This window comes from Pagrus pagrus (genome assembly GCF_965226575.1).
Source record: "Pagrus pagrus genome assembly, chromosome: 7".
NCBI lineage: Eukaryota > Metazoa > Chordata > Actinopteri > Spariformes > Sparidae > Pagrus > Pagrus pagrus.
The window spans coordinates 10379414-10399110 of record NC_140191.1 but is presented as its reverse complement, the minus strand read 5'-3'; the positions used below and the strand labels follow the sequence as shown (position 1 = coordinate 10399110).

Sequence of the window (19697 nt, the reverse complement as noted above, 5' to 3'; positions counted from 1 at the left end):
GTCAGACCTGTCAAACCTACATTTGTATGTCACAGAATGGGTCTATATGGAAAGGTCAGGAATAATGAACGGGTTTGTATCGGAAAGTATTGTCCAATTTCACATAACAACTAAACAACACAATTTACGTAACAACACAGTGTAAACACAAGAGTGGAAAAAAGATGTGATCACAGATTAAGACTTTAAAGGTCAACATAGCGGAGAAAATAAACCAGCAGTTGAATTATTATATATTTATTGAACAATGTTAAGTATGATAGGGTTCTCCATGTAGGAACTCTAATAATATAGTATAAAAAATTAAAAAAGTACAAATAACAAAGACAAGACAAGGCATTGTAAACAACATCCAGAATAAGAGAAAGAAACAGATTTCCTCATGGCAGTATTTTTAGAATAAAGTGTTTTTTTATCCTTTCATAAAACATGTTTTTCTAACTATAATTAATATTATTGTAGTTGCAAAAATTGTGCCTCAAACAGAGACATTAATCAGAAGCGTTCCCAACTATTGGGATGAATGTAGTGTTTTCTTTTCTTCCTTTAGGGTTTTTTCTTTTAGCATATCCAACACAAACCGTTGAAAAAGGCAAAAATACAAGTCCATATATCCGTGAAGTACAAAATATGAAATTTACAGAATAAATGTAACATAATAAAAGCAGGCCACAAAAAGCCTTTTACAGTTGAAATGGCCACATATGACTCTTCAAGTTATACTGAAATGCAAAACAGATGACGGACAAGTGGGTAATCCTACGTATCCCATGCTGCCTTAGGGCTGGATTGTGCTACACAAAATAAACATTCCTCATTGGATGAGGTCAGGACAGGGGTATATAATACCAGATATTGATGGAAGCTGCTACATGTAAATGGTCAGAATATGTCCGATATGCAGTGCATGATATACTGATCCTAGAACAGGGAGATGGGGTTGGAGTTAAGTCCTTTGGAAGGCTACGGCTGATTGGCTGACCTCAAACCCGTTTGAGCTTGTCGATGTGGAAGGTGAGTTTGAGGGCGGGACCGAGCTTCAAGCCCATATATTTCATCATCATGTCGCTTCGCAGCAACAGGAGTGCTTTGCCGTCAATCTCCTGTAGCAGAAGGAGGGAGGGAAAATTAAAAGTAACCCTAACCCTGTTTTTTTAGAAAAGCTGTCCACCAAGTTAAAGCTAGTAAACCAAAATGTCGAGAGTAATCCACAATACTGAACGTATATGTTTGTAGCATCTTCACCATTATGAGAGATACGTACGTGTTTTCTGAAAAGGTCAGCATGTGGAGCCAGCACTGGATCGATATCTCTGATATACTGCATGACGTCCTCAACGGTCCACAGATTTGGGTCTTGACCGCTTGGCCTCGGGCTTTCCCGGAAACTGCCTGAGCCTGGAAATGTAAAAGCACAAACTCATATCAAATCCATAATCTGCTATGAAATATGTTATCTTACCTCAATGATAATTTGATCCACTAACTGACCAAGTGCTATAATACACTTAAGCTTGCAATACCAAAAAACTTTCTTTTACATTTTTATTTGAGACAGCAAAACAAATACTCATCAGGAGAGCAACATATAACCACAGCTTTCTGCTGTCACAATATGATGACATATAATACAAGACCATACACACAATCAAAAACAAAACACAAAACAGACAAAAAACAAACAAACAAAAAAAAAACTTTTGCAGCAAACAACATGTCTTTATGTCTTTTATTCAGCTACTATAAGACGTGCAAAAACTTTCAAATGTATCCTTACAGCCTTAAAAACTGTACTGGTTTAAAGCCTACTTGGTGTTTACTCAATAGGATTTTTCTTATTCTAAGCCGTTCAGACAGACAACAGCATTAGTTGGGGGAAAAAAGCAGCCCCCTCATTGATTAAAATGAGGCCTTTCCAGGGATGCAGAAAAGGTGCCAACCATAGACCGTATAAAAAGGTCTCTGTGGTGTCATGCTACTGTGAAGCTCAGTAATGTGGCTCCAGCAGCACCATCTTGGCAGTGCCCGACTCTTCTTACCTCCCCGCTAATCAAAAATTGGGTATAAAGGCGGAGCAGGGTGGCGCGGAGGCGGGTCACATGAAGCCTGTTTACTGACAGCTAGTTAGACAGCTTGCGGCTAGCTGTCACTCAAAGCAGCCTCGCCCTCAATTAGCCTTAACTTTAAACCTTAATATAATTTGAACGAGTTATATTATAATCCACCCTCATTACAGTTGCCATGAACGTGGAAATCTGCTATAAAACCCAGGCTGTAACATGATTATTTCTGCTTTAAATTTAGGCATTTTAATATGGGTGTATATGCGGATTGATTGCTTTTGGTGTCTCAGGTGGACATTTGAGGAACTGCAGTTTTTGGCACTTCCATGTTGGCTTCATTTTTCAGCCCTGGAGGTTGCAGCTTGGCACCAACACAGAGGGCTAAACATGCAGGGTTGTCCTCTGGCAAAATACTACATTGAGTAATTAATAATGTGCAAGCAAGCACACATTTCTGGTAGATTTACTTTGTAACATGAACGCTGTATTTCTGCAGTTCTGATAAAGGTTAAATGATTGTTTATAAACCACTGTGCACTGTTCTGGTGTCTTATTTTTTCAATTAAGCATTTAAATAAAATAGAGAGCGGCAGTGTTTCCTTTATCTGTGTCTCCTCCTACCTGTAGAGTTGTTGTGATGCAGCAGCTTGGAGGGAGACCTCAGGCCAGGAGTTTGTACCGTAGAGTTTGGAGAGAGAGGGCTCTTCTTTAAGTGCTCTGGTGCCGCAACACTGTTCTCCATGAAGGACTCGCCTGAAGGACAATGCAAACAGAAGACTCGCCAGTAAAATAAACACATAGATGCTTTAACATTACCAACATAACAAAAGCAACTCATTTTCATGATACAGTGCCTATAAAAAGTATTCACCCCCTTGGATGTTTTCCCCTTTTATTGCTTTTATAAATGGAATCATGGTCAAAATAATTTGACAAAAAAAACTTGAAAACACTCTTTAATGTCAAAGTGAAAACAGATTTCTACATGTTGTTCAGTGACTTGAAATGTTTTTGTATCCATCCCCTAATCTATGTTTTTCAATAACCTTTTCACGGAGTAGCTTGGAGTGATCTTTTGTCTTCACGGTGTAACTGTAGCCAGGAGTACTGATTAACCAGTGACTGGACCTTCAGACACAGGTGTCTCTATCACCTGAGACACATTCACTGTACTCAGGTAATCTCCATTTCACTAACCATGAGACTATTAGCACCAAATGGCTAGACCTCTGATGAATTAGGTCAGTCACTTTAAAGGGGGTGCATACTTATGCAATCACTTATTTTACATTATATATCTTTAATTAATTGACACTTTGTAGAAATCTGTTTTCACTTCGACATTAAGGAGCTTTTCTTGTTGTAAGATCTTTTCAAAAAAGCCAAATTATATTGACCATGATTCCATTTATGAAGGCAATAAAAGTGGAAAACATCCAAAGGGGTGTATACTTTTTTTTAGGCACTGTATACTTCAGTAATATTTGATGTAACCCTCAGAAAGTGCTTCAGTGATTTGACTGTGTGTTATGGCCTTGTGAGTGTAGGGCCCTTTAAAGGGGGACATTACCCTTTTACATAAATCTCTTCAAATATTCCATTAACTTAATTAAAATCTAAGGAAATAGAAAGATGATTAAATGATTAACCTCCTGCCCCAGAACTCAATAGCACTCACTCCTGAGCCAAGCGCTTCTTCTCTTTTACTGTCTCCTTTTATATGATTCTATAAGGATTTAGTGGACAACTCAGAGTAGGTCATTGTTAGAAGTGTCTTACATAAAATTTGAGAGCAGCATTAGCATTTAGAGCCACCAATTATACAATATAAATAAATGCGAAGACAAACAGACATTGATCCAGCAATGCACAAAGTGAGTGTGGCCAAATGAAAAAAGTATTGGGTGCACAAGAGCTGACGTATTATCCTCCAAGGAGAAATAAGTTATTACTGTTCTAATTGTTGACTTAAAGCTAATCATTAAAAGCAGCCTTATTAGGGGTGAGCACACTGGGTCACATTGTTCTTTGTCTAGATGTGATGACTACCATATGACTACTAATACCAACCTCTACAGTCAAAGAAATATATTTTTCACTCGCTCTGACTAATTATACACAAGCAGGAAATCAACCTTTTTTTCTGATTTATGAGATAAAGCAATAAAGGCCCAGGGGAGATGAAAAGGGAAAAAATGTAAATCAGGCAACCACAAAAGTTACACACCATCAGTGGAGTGCCGGGGGATTTTGGCCAGTTTCTGAGGAAGGGGACTGTTGTAGTCCTGGAGGAAGCGCTTAGTGCCTCGGCCCGGACCCGTCGTCAGACTGTCTCCAAAACTTCTCCTCTCTAAAAACATCATAAATATGGAGGAAACAGTTGAGACAGTCAGAGGTGAAAGAGGTACACTCTCCTTTTGATCAAAGAGCCTGAATGGTGAAAGAAACAACAACAACAACAACCAAAAAACGTAATAATAAATAAATAATAATTTTCTCTATTTTCCATACTAGGGATATCAACCCTCTCCAAGTAGATACACCTTTAAATACACTGACTTCGGTTCTTGTCAGTGAATATTGGATTATGAGTAATGTTTTACCATTAGTCATTAATTAATTAATAACTTTAGGAAACTAAAACAGCATCAGCAAGAACACACACTAGCAATCCTCCATTTGAATAGTTGAACCCTCTACATGAACACAGATCCACAGCATTCACAACAAATATCATAATAAAAAATAATAACATATTTCATGCAGCTCCACTTCAGTGCAGAACATTGTGAGTACAGCTAGCAGCCAACATTTCTGTATTGTATTTATGTTGTCCACATTAAAACATGTTATTCGTCCTTCGTGCAGCAGTGTAAAACATATTGTGCAGACACTCAGGGGGGTGCATGTTGCACCTCTCGCCCACCCACACCAGAGGGGAAAACAATTAATCGCTCTCCATTGACTTCATGCTGTGTGAAGCTGCCTCCTTGACACAACCATCTGCTGGCACACAACAGAAACATACCTAAAAGCTACTGTGATGAGGGATTTACTCTCAACAGGGTGAAGAACCCAGTTTTTATAACCAGCTGAACCAAACTGAGCCTTTAAGAAAACAAAAGTGGATACAGGTAATAGGCACCAGCAGGAGGAATAGGAAAATTGTGGGATCCTCACACTCAGTATGCCTCACATTATGTGTGCAGCAAGCTTTTTGATTTGTAACAAGCTCTGCTAAAATACTTTAATAAGTTTGGTTTTGCTGGTAAAAGTGTTATTTCTGCAGGTGGTGTGTTCAAGAGGGTTTCTAAATTTAATATCAAATGTTTTTCTGACATTGGTTTGTTGTAATTTGTTTAACTCACCATGGTATTGGTGATTTTGGTAGCATAATTGTTGCTTTATAAAAAAAATTCTTTGTGGTGTAACTTGCATATTGACAGTTAAGCTGAAATATTTCTAGCTAATTTCTTTTTTTTAATTTTATTTAGTTTTTCAGCAATTTCTGAAGCGTATTACAATAAAGCTGGTTGATTCGTCACACCACAGAAGAAAGAATACACAACTGCTACAAAACATTTTGCACATTTTTACAGGTATTTACCCCTCTGATGCGCAGAGTTTGCAGAGTACAACATGTTGCGCTCTGTCTCTATTTACAAGCTGACTGCCAACTTCAGCAGTAGGAGTTTATATCTCAAAAGAACTTGGAAAAAATGACACACGATAAAAAGACCAACAATTAAACTGACATGTTTCGACCTGAGCCAACAAAAAAAAAAATCACAATGTAAATGTGAGTAATAGCACTGACCTGCGTTGTATGTGTGACTGTCGTAGTGCAGGCCTCCTCTGGCCACAGGCTGGCTTCCAAACAGAGGGTCGCAGTGAAGGTTGTGGCAGAGTTTTTCAAGGAAGCGGAGGACGTAGGTGACACTGCTGACTGTGGGAAGGGTCAGGGTGTGCTGCTGCTGGTCAAAGTAGGCTAGACAGGACAAACAGGGGCAAAAGAACATAGGATCATATTCTGTTCAGTGAGTTACGGTCTTTTGTTTAACATTTTCCAAAATGAGGAAAAGCAACATGTTCACTGATGTGAGACAAGCTTTATACAGAGGTTTTTTTAAATGTTTATGTGGCAACTACAAAAGAAATTACACATAAAAAGGCAAGATCCTTGGACATCAGAACTACATTCAACTTTAATCAAAGGTATTTGAACAAAGATGTGATAAAACCAGAACACACAAGTTAACAACTCCTTTTAAAATGCTGTTTCATGAAGACTTCCCACAAAAGGACGAGAGTGGTAAGACTGTAATTCCAACCTGAAATAACTTCGCCTCCTTGTCCAGACTTGAGGCAGGAGAACACTGTGCCCTGGTTGTGGGCAGAGTCCACACAAGCTTGAACGCACTGCTGAAGCACCGAAGAGGCCCGGCCTGGCCCAAAGTGGTCCGGGAGCTGCTGGATACGTCGCTGGTCCAAATGGGGTCCCACTTTGCCGTACTTGTTTAGGTAAACACAAACTAGGGGGCAAAACAAGAAGAAGAGGAGAAAATAATGGAGATTATATGACTTATTTGATCCATTGTAATTACATATAAGGACCACTATGATTGTTTTAAACCATTATCACTATCCATCCGATTTTGTTGATTCTGTGTGTGTTTATTTGAACAGTTTGTCTTACACATGCACCAACCATCCCAGAAAGGTATACTCAATAACAATTTACAGTATGTGCAGGGCTGTGGATGTCGTGTACCTGTGGGAGCCTGAAGTGCAGAGTTTGGGATGGTGGCGTTGTCCAGAGGCACAGTGCTGGTGTCGGGCTCTGGGGTGCTGCTGGTGGGAGACGTGGGGACTGGATTAGGTACCACACGTGGTTTTCTCTGGATACAAACACACACATTCAACCATTTTACAGCATCTGATGAGACTGGTTCAATATATAGGGATGCACGATAATATCGGCATTTCACCGACATTTCTGCTGATACGACAGGTCAATAAGATGTCCTTAAATTATGAGCATGTGACACGCGAAGCTGACGATGTTTTCTTACTTTACACTGTGGATTCATCACATTTTGAAAAGCATCATATGTCTGCACCTGCCAGTGGCTCATCACGATAAAGGTACAAAATAATATGTGCATACGATGGATCGGCAATTAGCCAAAATGAGGTGGAAAAAAATCGGCAAATCAGATATTGTCAAAAATCCCAAATCGTGCATCAACTCATAAATCAAAGTGCCTTTCTGTAAATCTAACATGGTGTAACATCAGAAAACAAAATTTGCAAAGATCAAAAGAAAAATTCATGACTCTGATTAATGTCTCATCACTATTTATTGGGACCTGACGGGTGCCAGCATATAAACCGGATACAGCCAACATTTGCTGTGGACAACCACTGTGTTTTTGGAGCTGGCGGTGCCTTTGATATGTAAACCAGCTCAATCTGCCGTACTTGAAAAACATCAAAAACAGGATGGCATTTGTTCATAAATTTTAACCCATGACAGCAACATGCTGATAGCCTTTTTGCCAAGTTGCCAACAATTTTAACACCTAATCTCTTGAGACGTGAGCAGGATGTGGCAGAGAGAATAAGCTTATCAACAGAATTTCTTCTTTTATTTTGGGTAAAAGTAAAGGTGGATTACACTGGACAACTTAAAATCTCATGCAGCCAAATGCTATAATGGTGTATTGTGTGGGTCTGTGATGTCTGTGATAATGTTTATGTTCTACCTTGCTGCCTGGCTTGGGCCCTCTTTTCTTTGGGATCTTGATAGGATCTGCCTGAGTCTGGGCCTGCTGCAGTGCTATCCTCTGTGCCCAGTTGGCAGGCAATCTGCCCCTGGTACGCCCTGGGCCTGTAACTGGTCGTCCTGGGCCAGCCATGGCATCTTCCAGCCAGCCTGCTCTCTTTGCCCAGCCCAACTGTGAACAAAGAGCAAAGGAAACACAAGAGTCAAGTGTAAATGCTCCCCTAGGTCAAGGTCAAAGACCTTTACATGCATCCAAGGCCTGTGAAATAGCCAATAGCATTTAGACATGAAGAGCGAGTCGTTTTTTTTTTTGTCTCTTGGTTTTTCAGCATATTTGCGGCTTCTCTGAGGTTTCCCTGCCACCACAAGAAAACCTGAGGTGGAAGCAAATCTGTCTGTGGTGCTCACAGCAGTGAAAAATTCAACAGCAACATGTCTTTCCAAATCTCTCTGGATAATTCACAGACGTCACTATGAACAGAAGTATCAAAAGTGTAGTTCTCTCCTCCAGTGCATAACCTGGCTCAGACTACAGGAGTTTGGGGACAGGAAATCTGGTCTAGGATCTTAGCAGGTACTAATGCTGAGTCCAAATTTTCTGGTAATGTGAGGGTTTACAGATCCAGCCTTAAACCTCCCAAACTATGCTTAGACTCATCCGGCTGCCTCAATAATTTCAAACATGTTTGACATTTAGGAGTGAAAATCTGGCTGATCACAATAGCCAATGAGAAAAACAAGTCTACAAGGAGAAGTATGTGTAAATGAGAGGACTAAATGTTAGTGTTAGTGTAAATGTTAATTTGTCCTGGAGCTGCTGACGATTGTGCCAAGCAATAGTATACATTCTAGCCCTTGAGGCTAACATTAGCTGCCACATTACTGTTGACTGACATTAAAATCTTACCTACAGTTTTCACAACAGACAACCTGTGTTGAACGAGTCAGCCCAGCCATTTTCTCACACAGACTCATTTAGTCTTCTGCTTTTCCTTTTTCTCATTAAAAAGCATTAGGTTGCAGTCAGACATACGCAAATGCAGGTGAATGAAAATTGCCTGCAAGGGCTGAATGTGGGAGGTGCAGGATGTGAGGCACAAGGAACTCGCTTTGCTGGTTTGTAGTGCATATGTGGGGTGAAGCACATACACGACTTTGCTATTGGTTGAGGCAGCGACTTCACCAGTCATAGGTCAACAAAGTTGAACTCCACGCAAAGCTAAGATGCAGTTTTGCTTCACCACAGGACATAAAACTTTTTTTTGCCCCTTCGAATGGCAGTGAACGTCTGACTGTAGCAGGCTGTTGCTCCATGTCTCCATTTTGTTTACATCTGCTTCCCTATGAGATCACCTAAAATCACGTGTGGTAGTTTATTGCTCCCGCTGACAAGATAATCTTTATAATGGTCTGTAGTGCGTGATGTGCTGTTTGAAATCTAGCAGTGTGCGCATGTTTGCAATTAGAGAGAAAACATCTGTGAAGTTTCTCATTCGGTGTGTGATGCAACCTGATTTCAAAGTTTCCTAGGATTTAAAAACTTGTGTAGTCTGAGCACGAGTTATGGGGGAAGAGGCAAGAATTTTAGACACAGATATCGCAAAACCTGGGGAAAATAAAACAAAAACGATCTGCATGATTAGATACTATTAGATGTAAATGAATAAATATGTTTTTTGCAATGTTGGACCTTGCAAGTAAAGGCAACCGTTTGTCCCTGATGTTAACACTAAACCACTTCATGCCTACCTTGCTGCCAGGCTTAGGCCCTCGTTTCTTGGGGACCTTGATGGGCTCCAGGCCTTTGCCTGGCTGGATGCTCTGTGGTCCCAACGCTGAGCTCTTCTGACTCCAGAGCCCCGTCATCTTGGTTTTCCTGCGGCCTGGCTTCCGTCCTCTCTGACCTGGAGGTCTGCCCACCGTGGGGGTGGGGTGCATGGCTGGGCTCTCCACACTCCCGTCTGTCAATGCCCCAAGGCTCTTAGGCAACACTACTGCATGGGCAAAGACGGGCAGACACACGCGAGAAGGCGAGTTGAGTAAAAAGCAGTGACTTAACAGTGAAAAGGAGCTAATTAAGAATTAAAGCTTCAGGCCCCACATTGAATCACAGGGGGCACGGAGAAATGTAATAATGTCTGCACAGTCAGAGCAGTTATTTTCTCATTAATTTCATTTTGTGAGTTCAGAAAAAATATTTCTTTGGTCATCTGAAACCTAGACTACAATATGTCTTTATGTGAGTGATCGTAGAAATCAATCAACTCATCACCTGACGAGCACATATCACTAAGACACAGCTGAATGAGTGATGAACCCGACTGCACACACAGCCAAGAACCTCTATGCTGTTGGCAATGTCCCCATTTCATTATAGCTTCAGCGATCCACGAAGACAGTTTGTACACATTACACACTCTGATTGCATGTGGCACATCAGGTATCACCATCCCTCACCTACGTTCAAAATACCTCTAAGTGCTGAACAACAAGTACTGTACCACTTAATTTTCACATTGCATAGCATCAAACGTTTTGCAAGTCAAAAATCCTTCAGCGGTTCAGTGCAGAACTAAATCCAGACCGCTCATAACACCTGAGCTCGAGCGTCTCACAGCAACACAGCAGCAGAGAAGGTCAAACATTCTCAGCGGTGAAACACTTTTCCTCACTTGAACTTCCTTCCCTCAGTTACAAGCCTGAGGACAGCAGACTAGGTCTCTCCAACTGTAGTGTGCTTCACAGCGAGAGAAGGAAGAAGGGTGAGAGGTTACATCAAGAAGTGCACGCTCTGATTCACTTCATAAGGCTGCTCTTTCTGCCAGTTTTAACCGTTCAGTGAACTCAAGAGTGTTTAGCTGGTTTTCTTTTGTACGTAAATGAGGTCACAGCACCGACTCACTGCAACAAGACTTCTCTACATGATAGTCAGATTAAGGTAGGGGGAAATAATAGGTTAAACAGTGTATCGTGATATGGTGCCTTGCAGTAAGACATCCATATGATGCATCCACATAACAAATATATTTTCCAGGCTGTAATGGTGTCTACTCATACATTAGGTTTGAGGCTTTTTGCCCAGATTTTGAGAACATGTCTTACGAGAAATAGTTCCCATTACTCTGGATCGTCCACACAACAGAGTTTTCATTTCAACTTTTCCTTCAGTAGAAAGTACTTCCATTGGAAACTGCTCACAACCAGGACTGTGGATCTGATTAACAGTTGCTCCTGTTTCATTTTTTACTACAACTTTTCAATTTTATACTGCCAATATCCGTAAGATGTAAATACAAACAGAATGCAATTATTTGTAAACTAACTGTAGTTAGTAAACAATAGTTTTACAAATCAGGACTGGAACCTATAGCAAGATCCCACTCACTTCCACTTAATTTATTGAGATGGCGGTGTTAATCCAACGGACTGATAACTCAAAACCTGAGTAAATAAAGCCTAACCTTCTGCAAGGCCTGGTAACACTAAAAATAAGCAAATAAACTATCATTATGATCCTTATAATCAGACAAACAGGTATTACATTGCATTAACTGTGAGCAATAACAACCAACAGAGGATGATGATAAAGCAGAGGAAAAACAAGGAGTGAAAGATATAAGGCAAGAGGTGAAGGAGCCGTTTTGAAAGAAAGAGCAGAGGTAATTAAAGATGACTGTCTTTGGGTCTACCTTCAAGTCCCTGCTGGCGAGAATAAAAAGGAGAAATGTGTGAACGCTTTAAAAGCCCGAGCAATAAAGAAGCAAGCTGCTGACAGCTGCAAGACAGTCTTAAAGTATATCTCTAACACTCCCACCCGTGAACACACACCCTTCTTTTCTTGATAGGAAGCGTTTCAGAAATCACATGAACCACTGAGGGAACGTGCACATGGTAAAACCATTTAGGTCCCATGTTAATTAAATAAAAAGAGCCATGTTAGCGGTTTACTTTATATAAAGCAACACAGCTGGCAAAACATCAAGAATGTGTGCATGAAGACACAACCACACAGAAGAAAGAAACAGTATAGCCTGGATGTCTGGCTTCACATGCACCTGCAAGCCGGCACACACACACGCACACGCACACACAACATACACAACCGAAAACGCACTGGTATTCATCCTGGATTAACCCAGGACAGATTTACGAGAGGAGCGGCCACATTCATTAACACAGGTCTTGGCCCGTGGGGCTGTATTTATTAAACACACTTTCACACGGGCACACCAATCAATACAAAGCTCAGCCTGCAGGCTCCTGCTACTTTCCATAGGGGAGCCACGGTGAAGCTAAGAAGAAGAAAAACAAGACACCTGATTGATCCGACACAGATTAGACGAATCAGTGATATGTTTAAAAGGTTTAAAGAGCGCAAGGTTACATGCTCACTGATCAATGGCAGTGCTTGTAAATACAGCCAAACAAACGCGTAACAAGCAAACCCTTCTTTTTTCCCCCTCTCACCAGAACGCACCGAGTTCATTGAGTTCACAAAGCCACCACTGCCAGCTTCATATTACAGGAAGATAACTTCTCAAGCGCTCTTAATCTTAAAATCACTCCGACTGTATTTCTGTAACTTCATCTTTACTCACCTCTCTTGGCCAAACAAAAGTCAAAAAGTCTGCACAGCTGTCCTCAGATTCACCCTCTCCTCTTGTCCTGTCCTCTTCTAACACTCTTCCTCTGCGTCGCTCCTCCTTTTCTTTCCCTTTTCCCTCCTTTCTCTTCTTCTCTCCGCCCACCATCTGCTCACAATGTAAACAATCCACCTTCCACAGCATATGTCTGTCTTTTCTCTTCGTTTCTATCCCCTCGCTTAACTCAATTCTCCGAGTTGTCTAATCAGACCATTAGCCGGGGTGCCAGAGGGAGGCCTGTGGAGGGGCACCCGGGCTCGTTTCAACCACGTCATTGCCCAACTCTGCCAACTGGGTGACTGCCAGGCCTTCATAAAACACTAACAGGCTACAAAGACATGTCCTGCCTCCCCACTTCCCTCCTTCCTTTTCCACTCCTTCACATACTCTGGATTCTAACAGATGAGTACAGTTGACCTTGTGGCTGATAACCCTTGCATCCCCTTCCTCCTTTTAGGTTTCTTGTATAACAAATTGCTCGCTGTGGTTCCCATGCCTCTTCTGGCTCTTGTTCTGAGAAAGTTTACTTGGCGACCACTTCTGAAAGGCTCCAGCTTTAAGGGAAAAATGACTGGTGACAAGAAAAACTCCTTGTTTTTAGAGTAGAAAAACGAACACTGTTCACTTTCACATGGTGTCACGAATGCAGTCAAAACCACAGGCGTGTCTACTAACTGGACCAGAAACAGTTGAAAAGAAAACGTAATCTGCAGAGCGATTCGACACCATTAGGAATTAAAAATAGCAGATTCATGCTCTGTTGCTAATGATACCTTCAGGAGGATGATGTAATTCCATCACATCGCAACTTGTGATGCACCCACCAAACCCAGAAACAGCATCAAAGTGACAGTAAGCCATGGATGTATTAATTAAGCCCTTTATGTATGATTGCGCATTCATGTGGTGTTGGAATAATCTGAGAAATTGACATGAAGGCCCTCTCATGTCAGAACAGCTCGGAAAGTCAGCGAAAAAGTTGGTACATAACTACTTCCCGATTTTGATAAAGGCAGAAACATGGCGGGCAAAAGTAAATGTTTAGTTGAAAAACCCCTTTTATTAATTCACGTATTACATATCAGTTTGTTGCATGTAATTAATAATATGGTATCAAGTTGTAACCACTAGTTGCAGTCCATGTAGAGTGACCTAGATTAGATAGAAAAGTTCATAATGTTAAAACCTGGGTAAAATATACAAATATAAATGCATCCTACATAGTAACATACAGTAATGCAGTGTGTCTTCCCCATGTATAGCATAAACCTCATTTTAACAAACTTGGGTTTTTAAAGGCCTTCACACCCACACAGGCGTTTTCAGTGTTCAGTGGACCTCACTGATTGGGCTTCTGCTCAGGTTTAAGTCAGTAAGAGATAAAGTGAGACTTGAGTGAAGTCCCTGATCTCTAAATGGCAACAAAAAAAACAAAACAGCCAAAGTTGTAACTGTAAAGAAGGGAAAATGTCAATCAACCGCGTTTTGAACACATTTTCCATTTCCTGAAGCTTTAACATTAGTGTGGATGCAGGGATGCAAAAAAAAAAGAAAGAGCGAGCGAGCGTTTTCAGTGTGGACGTTTGAGCCACGTGCTCACGGGAACATAATTATGAAATGCTCTCTGTCACTGGTTTTATGTGCGCAGGTTCTGAGACTACTTAAACGTCTTAGATGAGGTTAATTTCAAATGAAAACAGATAGAAGTCACTGTAAAAATAATTTAAAAAAGAGCTTGAGAGAGAAGTCAAAACCTGGCTCCTTCTCTAACACCTTGCCAATCTCTCAGTGTGAAATGCTGGTTTGTGGCTCTCAGAAAGCAGCAGGAATACTGGCAGCTTTAAGTGCAATGTCATATTTTTAGTAATTTGGACAAACAGACCTTTGGTGCCAGGTGGCTGAAGGTTGTCTCCAGTGAGGCTGCACCAGCCAACGGGGAAGATGTCACGCGAGTCATAGCGGCAGTAGTAGTCAAAGGCCCCCCGCCAACCGTCAAAGGTGACCAGCACCTCGACACCGCGCAGGGCACCCACTGTGGCCGGGCAGATGAAGTGGGGATTTTTGCGGTCCACCGCCTCCAGCTTCATTCCTACCTGGAAGGAGTTCTGCTCCGGGGCGGGAGGCTCCTGCTGGGGAACATGGAGGGGGGATAAAGGGGGTCAGGTATGTTGTTGGCATGTGTGAGAATCTGTGCATTCATTTTTTTACCAGGGAAGTACAGTAAAATCAACAAAATGCTGGTTATGTTTTGCTGTGGGACAGTCGAGCCAAAAGCTTCTGGAAAATTCTGGTATTAATGTGTGTGTGTGTTGAGCTTGTGAGCCTTGTACAGGTACCTTGTGAAAGATGCGAGAGGGTGCCATCTCAGCTCCATTTAACGTTTTTAAAAGGAACATGGGCCAGGAGGAAGCATTGAGACGGAAACCTGGAGAAGAGGAGAATTGTTGTTATAACTCCACCAGCTTTGGATCTGAGGCTTGTGTGATGAACATGGTGACACTGACACAGACAAATGATGGACATAGTATCAGAGATGCAACAAGTAATCAATTAAGTAATCAAATAAAAATTAACCTACGACTATTTTGATGAACAATTTATCGTTTCAGTCATTTTTCAAGGAAAAAATGTATCTTTCTGATCATCTTTCTCTGGCTCCGGCTTCTCAAGTGTAAATATTTGCATTTGAAGATATTAAAAGATGTCATCTTGATAGCCATGATCAATGACACTTTGCAGTAAGAGTCTAAATAATGTATTCTTCTGTCTTTTCCCTTGGGTATTCAATCAAAAATGTCCTGGGAAGGAGACTTACTCTATTTATAGGCTTTAAAATGACACTAACATTCTGTGCTGTCAGTCACTGACATCTAGTGGACAAAATGAATAACAAAAAAAAAAGGAACTGAGAAAAGATACAGCGAAGCCAGTAGAAAACTTAAAATAAAAGCACCACGGTGGGATTGTCTGTGTGCTTACCCAGTGGTGGCTGCAACATGCCCCCGTTCTTCTCACAGTTGCCGATTGGCTGGATCTCCGAGGAGTCTACCAGGCGCCAGAAGTCATTCTTGTTGTCGGACCCATCCAAACGCAGCCGCAGCCGCGAGCCTGTCAGGCCCACAACCGTGGCGATGCAGGTGGACGTGGTGTTTCGTGGGTCCTGGGCCTCCAGCTTCATCCCTGCCTTGAACTCGTTAAGTGGAGGTGTGAGGCTCTGGATGGTGACGACAGACCAGAATTACAGTTGAAGAGTGGCGGCATAATAACAACGACAGTGGAGGAAGAGTTAAAGTAAGTCAGATAATCTAACTATCAATGCTCACCTGTCTGAAACAAGACGAGGGTGCAGCGGCGGCACCCGTCTCTTTCAGGTATTTCTCCCAACTGAAATGACCTGCAGGAGAACAAGAGGAGCAACAGGAGATTCATATCATATTAGCATAGTGGTAAGTTTGATAAATGTTGAAGGTTTTATTCACTTTGAGTTGAATTTTTTCAACATTGATAGGAAAATCTGTCTGCAAGATTAATGAACCAATGCTGAGGCAAATCCTTGGGCACTGTTTCCTGCTGGAATTGCCCCAAACTCACTTCATATATCACCGGCTGCTGTGGGTTATTTACCTTGGTACTGTGAGGGCACCCGGGAGGGCCGTCCACTCCGGGCATGCTTGATCCTTCGGGCATCTTTCCACTCTATAGCTGCAGGGGCCAAGAAAGACAGAATAATCTCTCAACTACGGGTGATTTTCACATCAGTCAGTACCTCGCAATACCTGCCACACTCACTGCTCCGAACGTTGTCTGGGATTACAGGGCTATTACAAGATAATATGCAATTCTGACTACACAGAAAAACTCAAATGTGCCATACCTTTGCCTTTACCTGGGAGCTATTATGAACACTAATGTTAGAAATATTTGGAAGAAAAAACTGTACGGAGAATGGCATAACAAACTCTTACCTTTCTGTGGCACAGGTTTCCTCATGCTCCAGCAATACTGACCAAGCTCACAACACAACAGCGGCCTTCGCTCTGAAGACAAAAAAAATAAAATAAAGAAAAAGCAGTTATGTTAAAGCTGTGTCGGATCATAAATAACTGTCTGAAATACGAAACTCGGTGAGTCTTGTTTGTCATTGCTGTGTGACACTTGCATTCATCAAATTATTTTGGATTTTAGTCACGATCCAAACAATTCAAAGACGCCAGATCCGTCCTCTTCCTAGAAATGACACTGGCAGCATCGGAAATATTTGTGTTTGATGCAGTAAAACAGCCCTAAAAAAACAAACAAAGCATCATATAACCTCTATGAATACTTTTAAGCGACCATATCCCCTTAAACCTCACTGACCTGCTGGTATGAAAGTCATTACAAGCTCATTCTGTACTGTAACTTAATTCAAAGATACATTTATATGTCAGGAAGGATCTTGTGGAAAAGATGCACAGGAGAAAAGACATTAACTCATAAAACGAAGAGCTGGCACAAGCGATATATATATATGACGCTGCTAAAAGGGTTATTTTGAAGAAGAAGAAGTGGATCAATGATATGGTTTCCTGTCTTTATTTGAAGGAGATAAAGATTTAGATTTGGGTTCTTTTTATTTATTATAACAGAGAGAAAATCAATCTGTAAGTAGTGCTTGTTGATTTATGTGCCCCTCGAGTGTGGCTTAATGTACAGTCGATTTTAACTACCTTTAAAATCATACTCACTGTACATCACCAGACTGACAATATATGGAGAATATTTCCGTCATGTAAGCTAGGGACATTGCAGATACAGCATGTCTGGGACAATCTTATTTTTTATGTATTTTTTTGTATTGTATGTCTGCGGGTGTATCAGGTTGGGAGCTGTTTTTTAAAAAAAGGGGACATAAATGTAGGAAAATTTGGTGTTAGGGATGTTAACGACAGGGTCATGAAAAGCATAAGATCTTTTATTAACTCAAATAACTGATCACGCCGATAAAACCTCTGGGGTAATCAGATCCAAGGCCGGGCGACCACATGCACACTGTACTGTGTTTCAAAGGGAAACCAGAGAGCTGCTCCTTGTTATCTTTGTCGCTCGTTCCAGGCAGGGGGTCGTCATGGGAGGCAACCAGAGGCGAGCTCAACAAAGACATCCAAGATCATGCCAACAATGTACTACATATGGATTTAATTGGCTTTTTCACACTTTGGAGATCAAAATACATGAAAAGCTACTTGCTGTACAAACAATCCCCAGACAGTAATTGATGTAAACGCAGGGGACATATTATCAGAAACACCAGCAGCAATGCCTCAATTTAAAACCCTCCAAAATAGCCATAAAATAAATCATCTCCCTTAAAATTTAGTCAGTATCATTCAGCTTGGATCGCTTATATGCAATAATCTCATAATTCCTATCGATTAAAGAAAATAGTGCCCTGCTGAATGTACAAAGTTTGAACATATCATGTTTAAACGAAGAGCTGAAAAATAATATACATGATGCTTGTTTTTGAAAGAATGAAAGTCTACATCCCCTCCTTGTTTTAGGATGTGGCTTGACGATTCCCATGCAATAATCTCAAAAGCAATCACAACCTATCGCCTATTGATTAAAGAAAGTACTGCCCTTTATTGTAAAAGTTACTAAGATGGATGTTTGACAAAGGGCAAATGTGTTTTAGTCTCAGTGACTCCAGCCAGACACAACATGACAGGTCAACAGGTCAAGCTGATAGAAACAAGTGCTTCAAGTGTCTGTTTCTCCTGTCCTGCAACAAGAAACAGCCCCAAAAACACATATTATACAACAAAAATCTAGATTATACAGTTCATGATACAAGAACAACATGCAAATCCTTTTTTTACAACATGCCCAGGAGTGCAAGCCACACAGTCACACACTTGTTAACCATCTGCCAAATATTTGAATCTGTCAGGGGAAAAAAACACAGCAGCTGCATCACGAGAGCTGTTTACACATTAACTCAAGTTAGCTCGGAAGCGTTGACAAAGACGAGACAGACACCGATAACAGACACGCTCGCTCATATAAACAAACCTACCTTAAAACTTCATAACCGTTCAGCAGCGTCTCTCTCTCTCTCCCCTCCGGATGATTTCCTTTTTTCAATAGAAGTGCGCCTTTTTCCTCCGCCAAGAGGGGGGGTGGCGTCCAAATTAAAGCGGCCCGCTCCTTGTTTTTTCCGTCTGGGAAAGTGACAGCAGGACCAGGCGTTAAGAGAGCTCAGCAGGTACACCTTCCTCCCGTTGCTAACTCAACGTCCAGCTCGCACCGCTCGTCTGGCATCTACACGGGGGACGCTGTTTCCATTTACGGCCGAAATAACGCGTCTCAGGCTGTTGAGCTCCATTCAAAACACAAAGCCAAACACATGGGGACCCCCCTCCTCCTCCTCCGCCGCCGCCACCCCCGCCCGCCCGCTCCTGTGCTGTATTTGCATGGGGCGCTTAGATGCTCATTTACGTGACGGCGTCGCTAATTCGGTCACTCGGGGAGCTAGCGCGACCTCAAGTGTATAAACCACACGAAAATAACACTGAATGGACGACGAGCACGCACGCAGCCAGCGCAGACGCCACATCCAGCATGCTATGCTACGCACGGCTACACACAAGACATGCCTACTGGCCAGGATGCTAGCTTAGCATGCTAGGTGGCTCGCTAGCTAGCGTTGACCTGATTATAAATATTAGCATTAGCTCAACGGGAGTACACCAGCGCGCGGAGGCTAGCCGGTGGTAATGTGGGCTCAAAGCTGAAGCCGAGCCCAAAAGGAGACGTTGCTCGGTGTATCCGAGGGTGTTTACCTTGCTTTGTAACGTGTGTGTTTGTTTCTGATGTGGATTTAGCGCTTGTCCGCCATTTTTTTCTACACGATGAGGAGGGGGTGTTTTGCCAACATTTCTTGTTGGGCAGTCAGTCAGACAGACGGGCAGGCGAAGCTGGAGGAGGGTGAGGGCGAAACAACGACCCCCGGTGGCCAAACGGCGGTACTACACGATTCAAGATGTTTGTTGTCACTCCACCACAGAAAATAATCATTTCTAAATAAAATGTACACAATACTACTACTACTACTAATAATAATAATAATACATAAAAACAAAAACAGTATGTACATGAGACACAAATATAATTACAGAATGCAAAGATAGTAAGTGTAAAATAGCAAAATGGTATAAAAACAGC

The 19697-nt window shown here is 41.7% G+C and overlaps 1 protein-coding gene across 3 annotated transcripts; it reads right to left on the bottom strand.

The window, feature by feature from the left end:
- Positions 1-221: 221 nt before the first annotated feature.
- Positions 222-19425, bottom strand: LOC311260336 (polycomb protein SCMH1). 3 transcript variants are annotated; one of them, XM_084358044.1, is made up of 17 exons: positions 19316-19425; positions 18550-18694; positions 16457-16528; positions 16116-16193; positions 15815-15885; positions 15471-15705; positions 14828-14916; positions 14374-14620; positions 9598-9842; positions 7829-8020; positions 6835-6961; positions 6395-6595; positions 5881-6051; positions 4291-4413; positions 2685-2816; positions 1265-1398; positions 222-1103 (listed from the first exon to the last, which is right to left on the bottom strand). In XM_084358044.1, the coding sequence occupies exons 3-17, from the start codon at positions 16479-16481 to the stop codon at positions 984-986; spliced, it is 2190 nt and encodes a 729-aa protein (XP_084214170.1). In that variant the 5' UTR covers positions 16482-16528; positions 18550-18694; positions 19316-19425; the 3' UTR covers positions 222-983. The 3 variants fall into 3 exon arrangements, with proteins under 3 accessions (XP_084214170.1, XP_084214169.1, XP_084214171.1); XM_084358043.1 differs by lacking the exon at positions 19316-19425 and having other exon boundaries at positions 18550-18886; XM_084358045.1 differs by lacking the exon at positions 19316-19425 and having other exon boundaries at positions 14374-14617; positions 18550-18886.
- Positions 19426-19697: the final 272 nt, after the last annotated feature.

Coding starts and splice junctions, on each gene's coding strand:
- LOC311260336 (XM_084358044.1), bottom strand. CDS start 16,481: ATGAGGAAACCTGTGCCACAGAAAG. Junction 8,021..9,597: donor GGCCTAAGCCTGGCAGCAAG/GTAGGCATGAAG, acceptor CTTTGTTCACAG/TTGGGCTGGGCAAAGAGAGC. Junction 2,817..4,290: donor CCCCCGGCACTCCACTGATG/GTGTGTAACTTT, acceptor ATTGTCCTTCAG/GCGAGTCCTTCATGGAGAAC.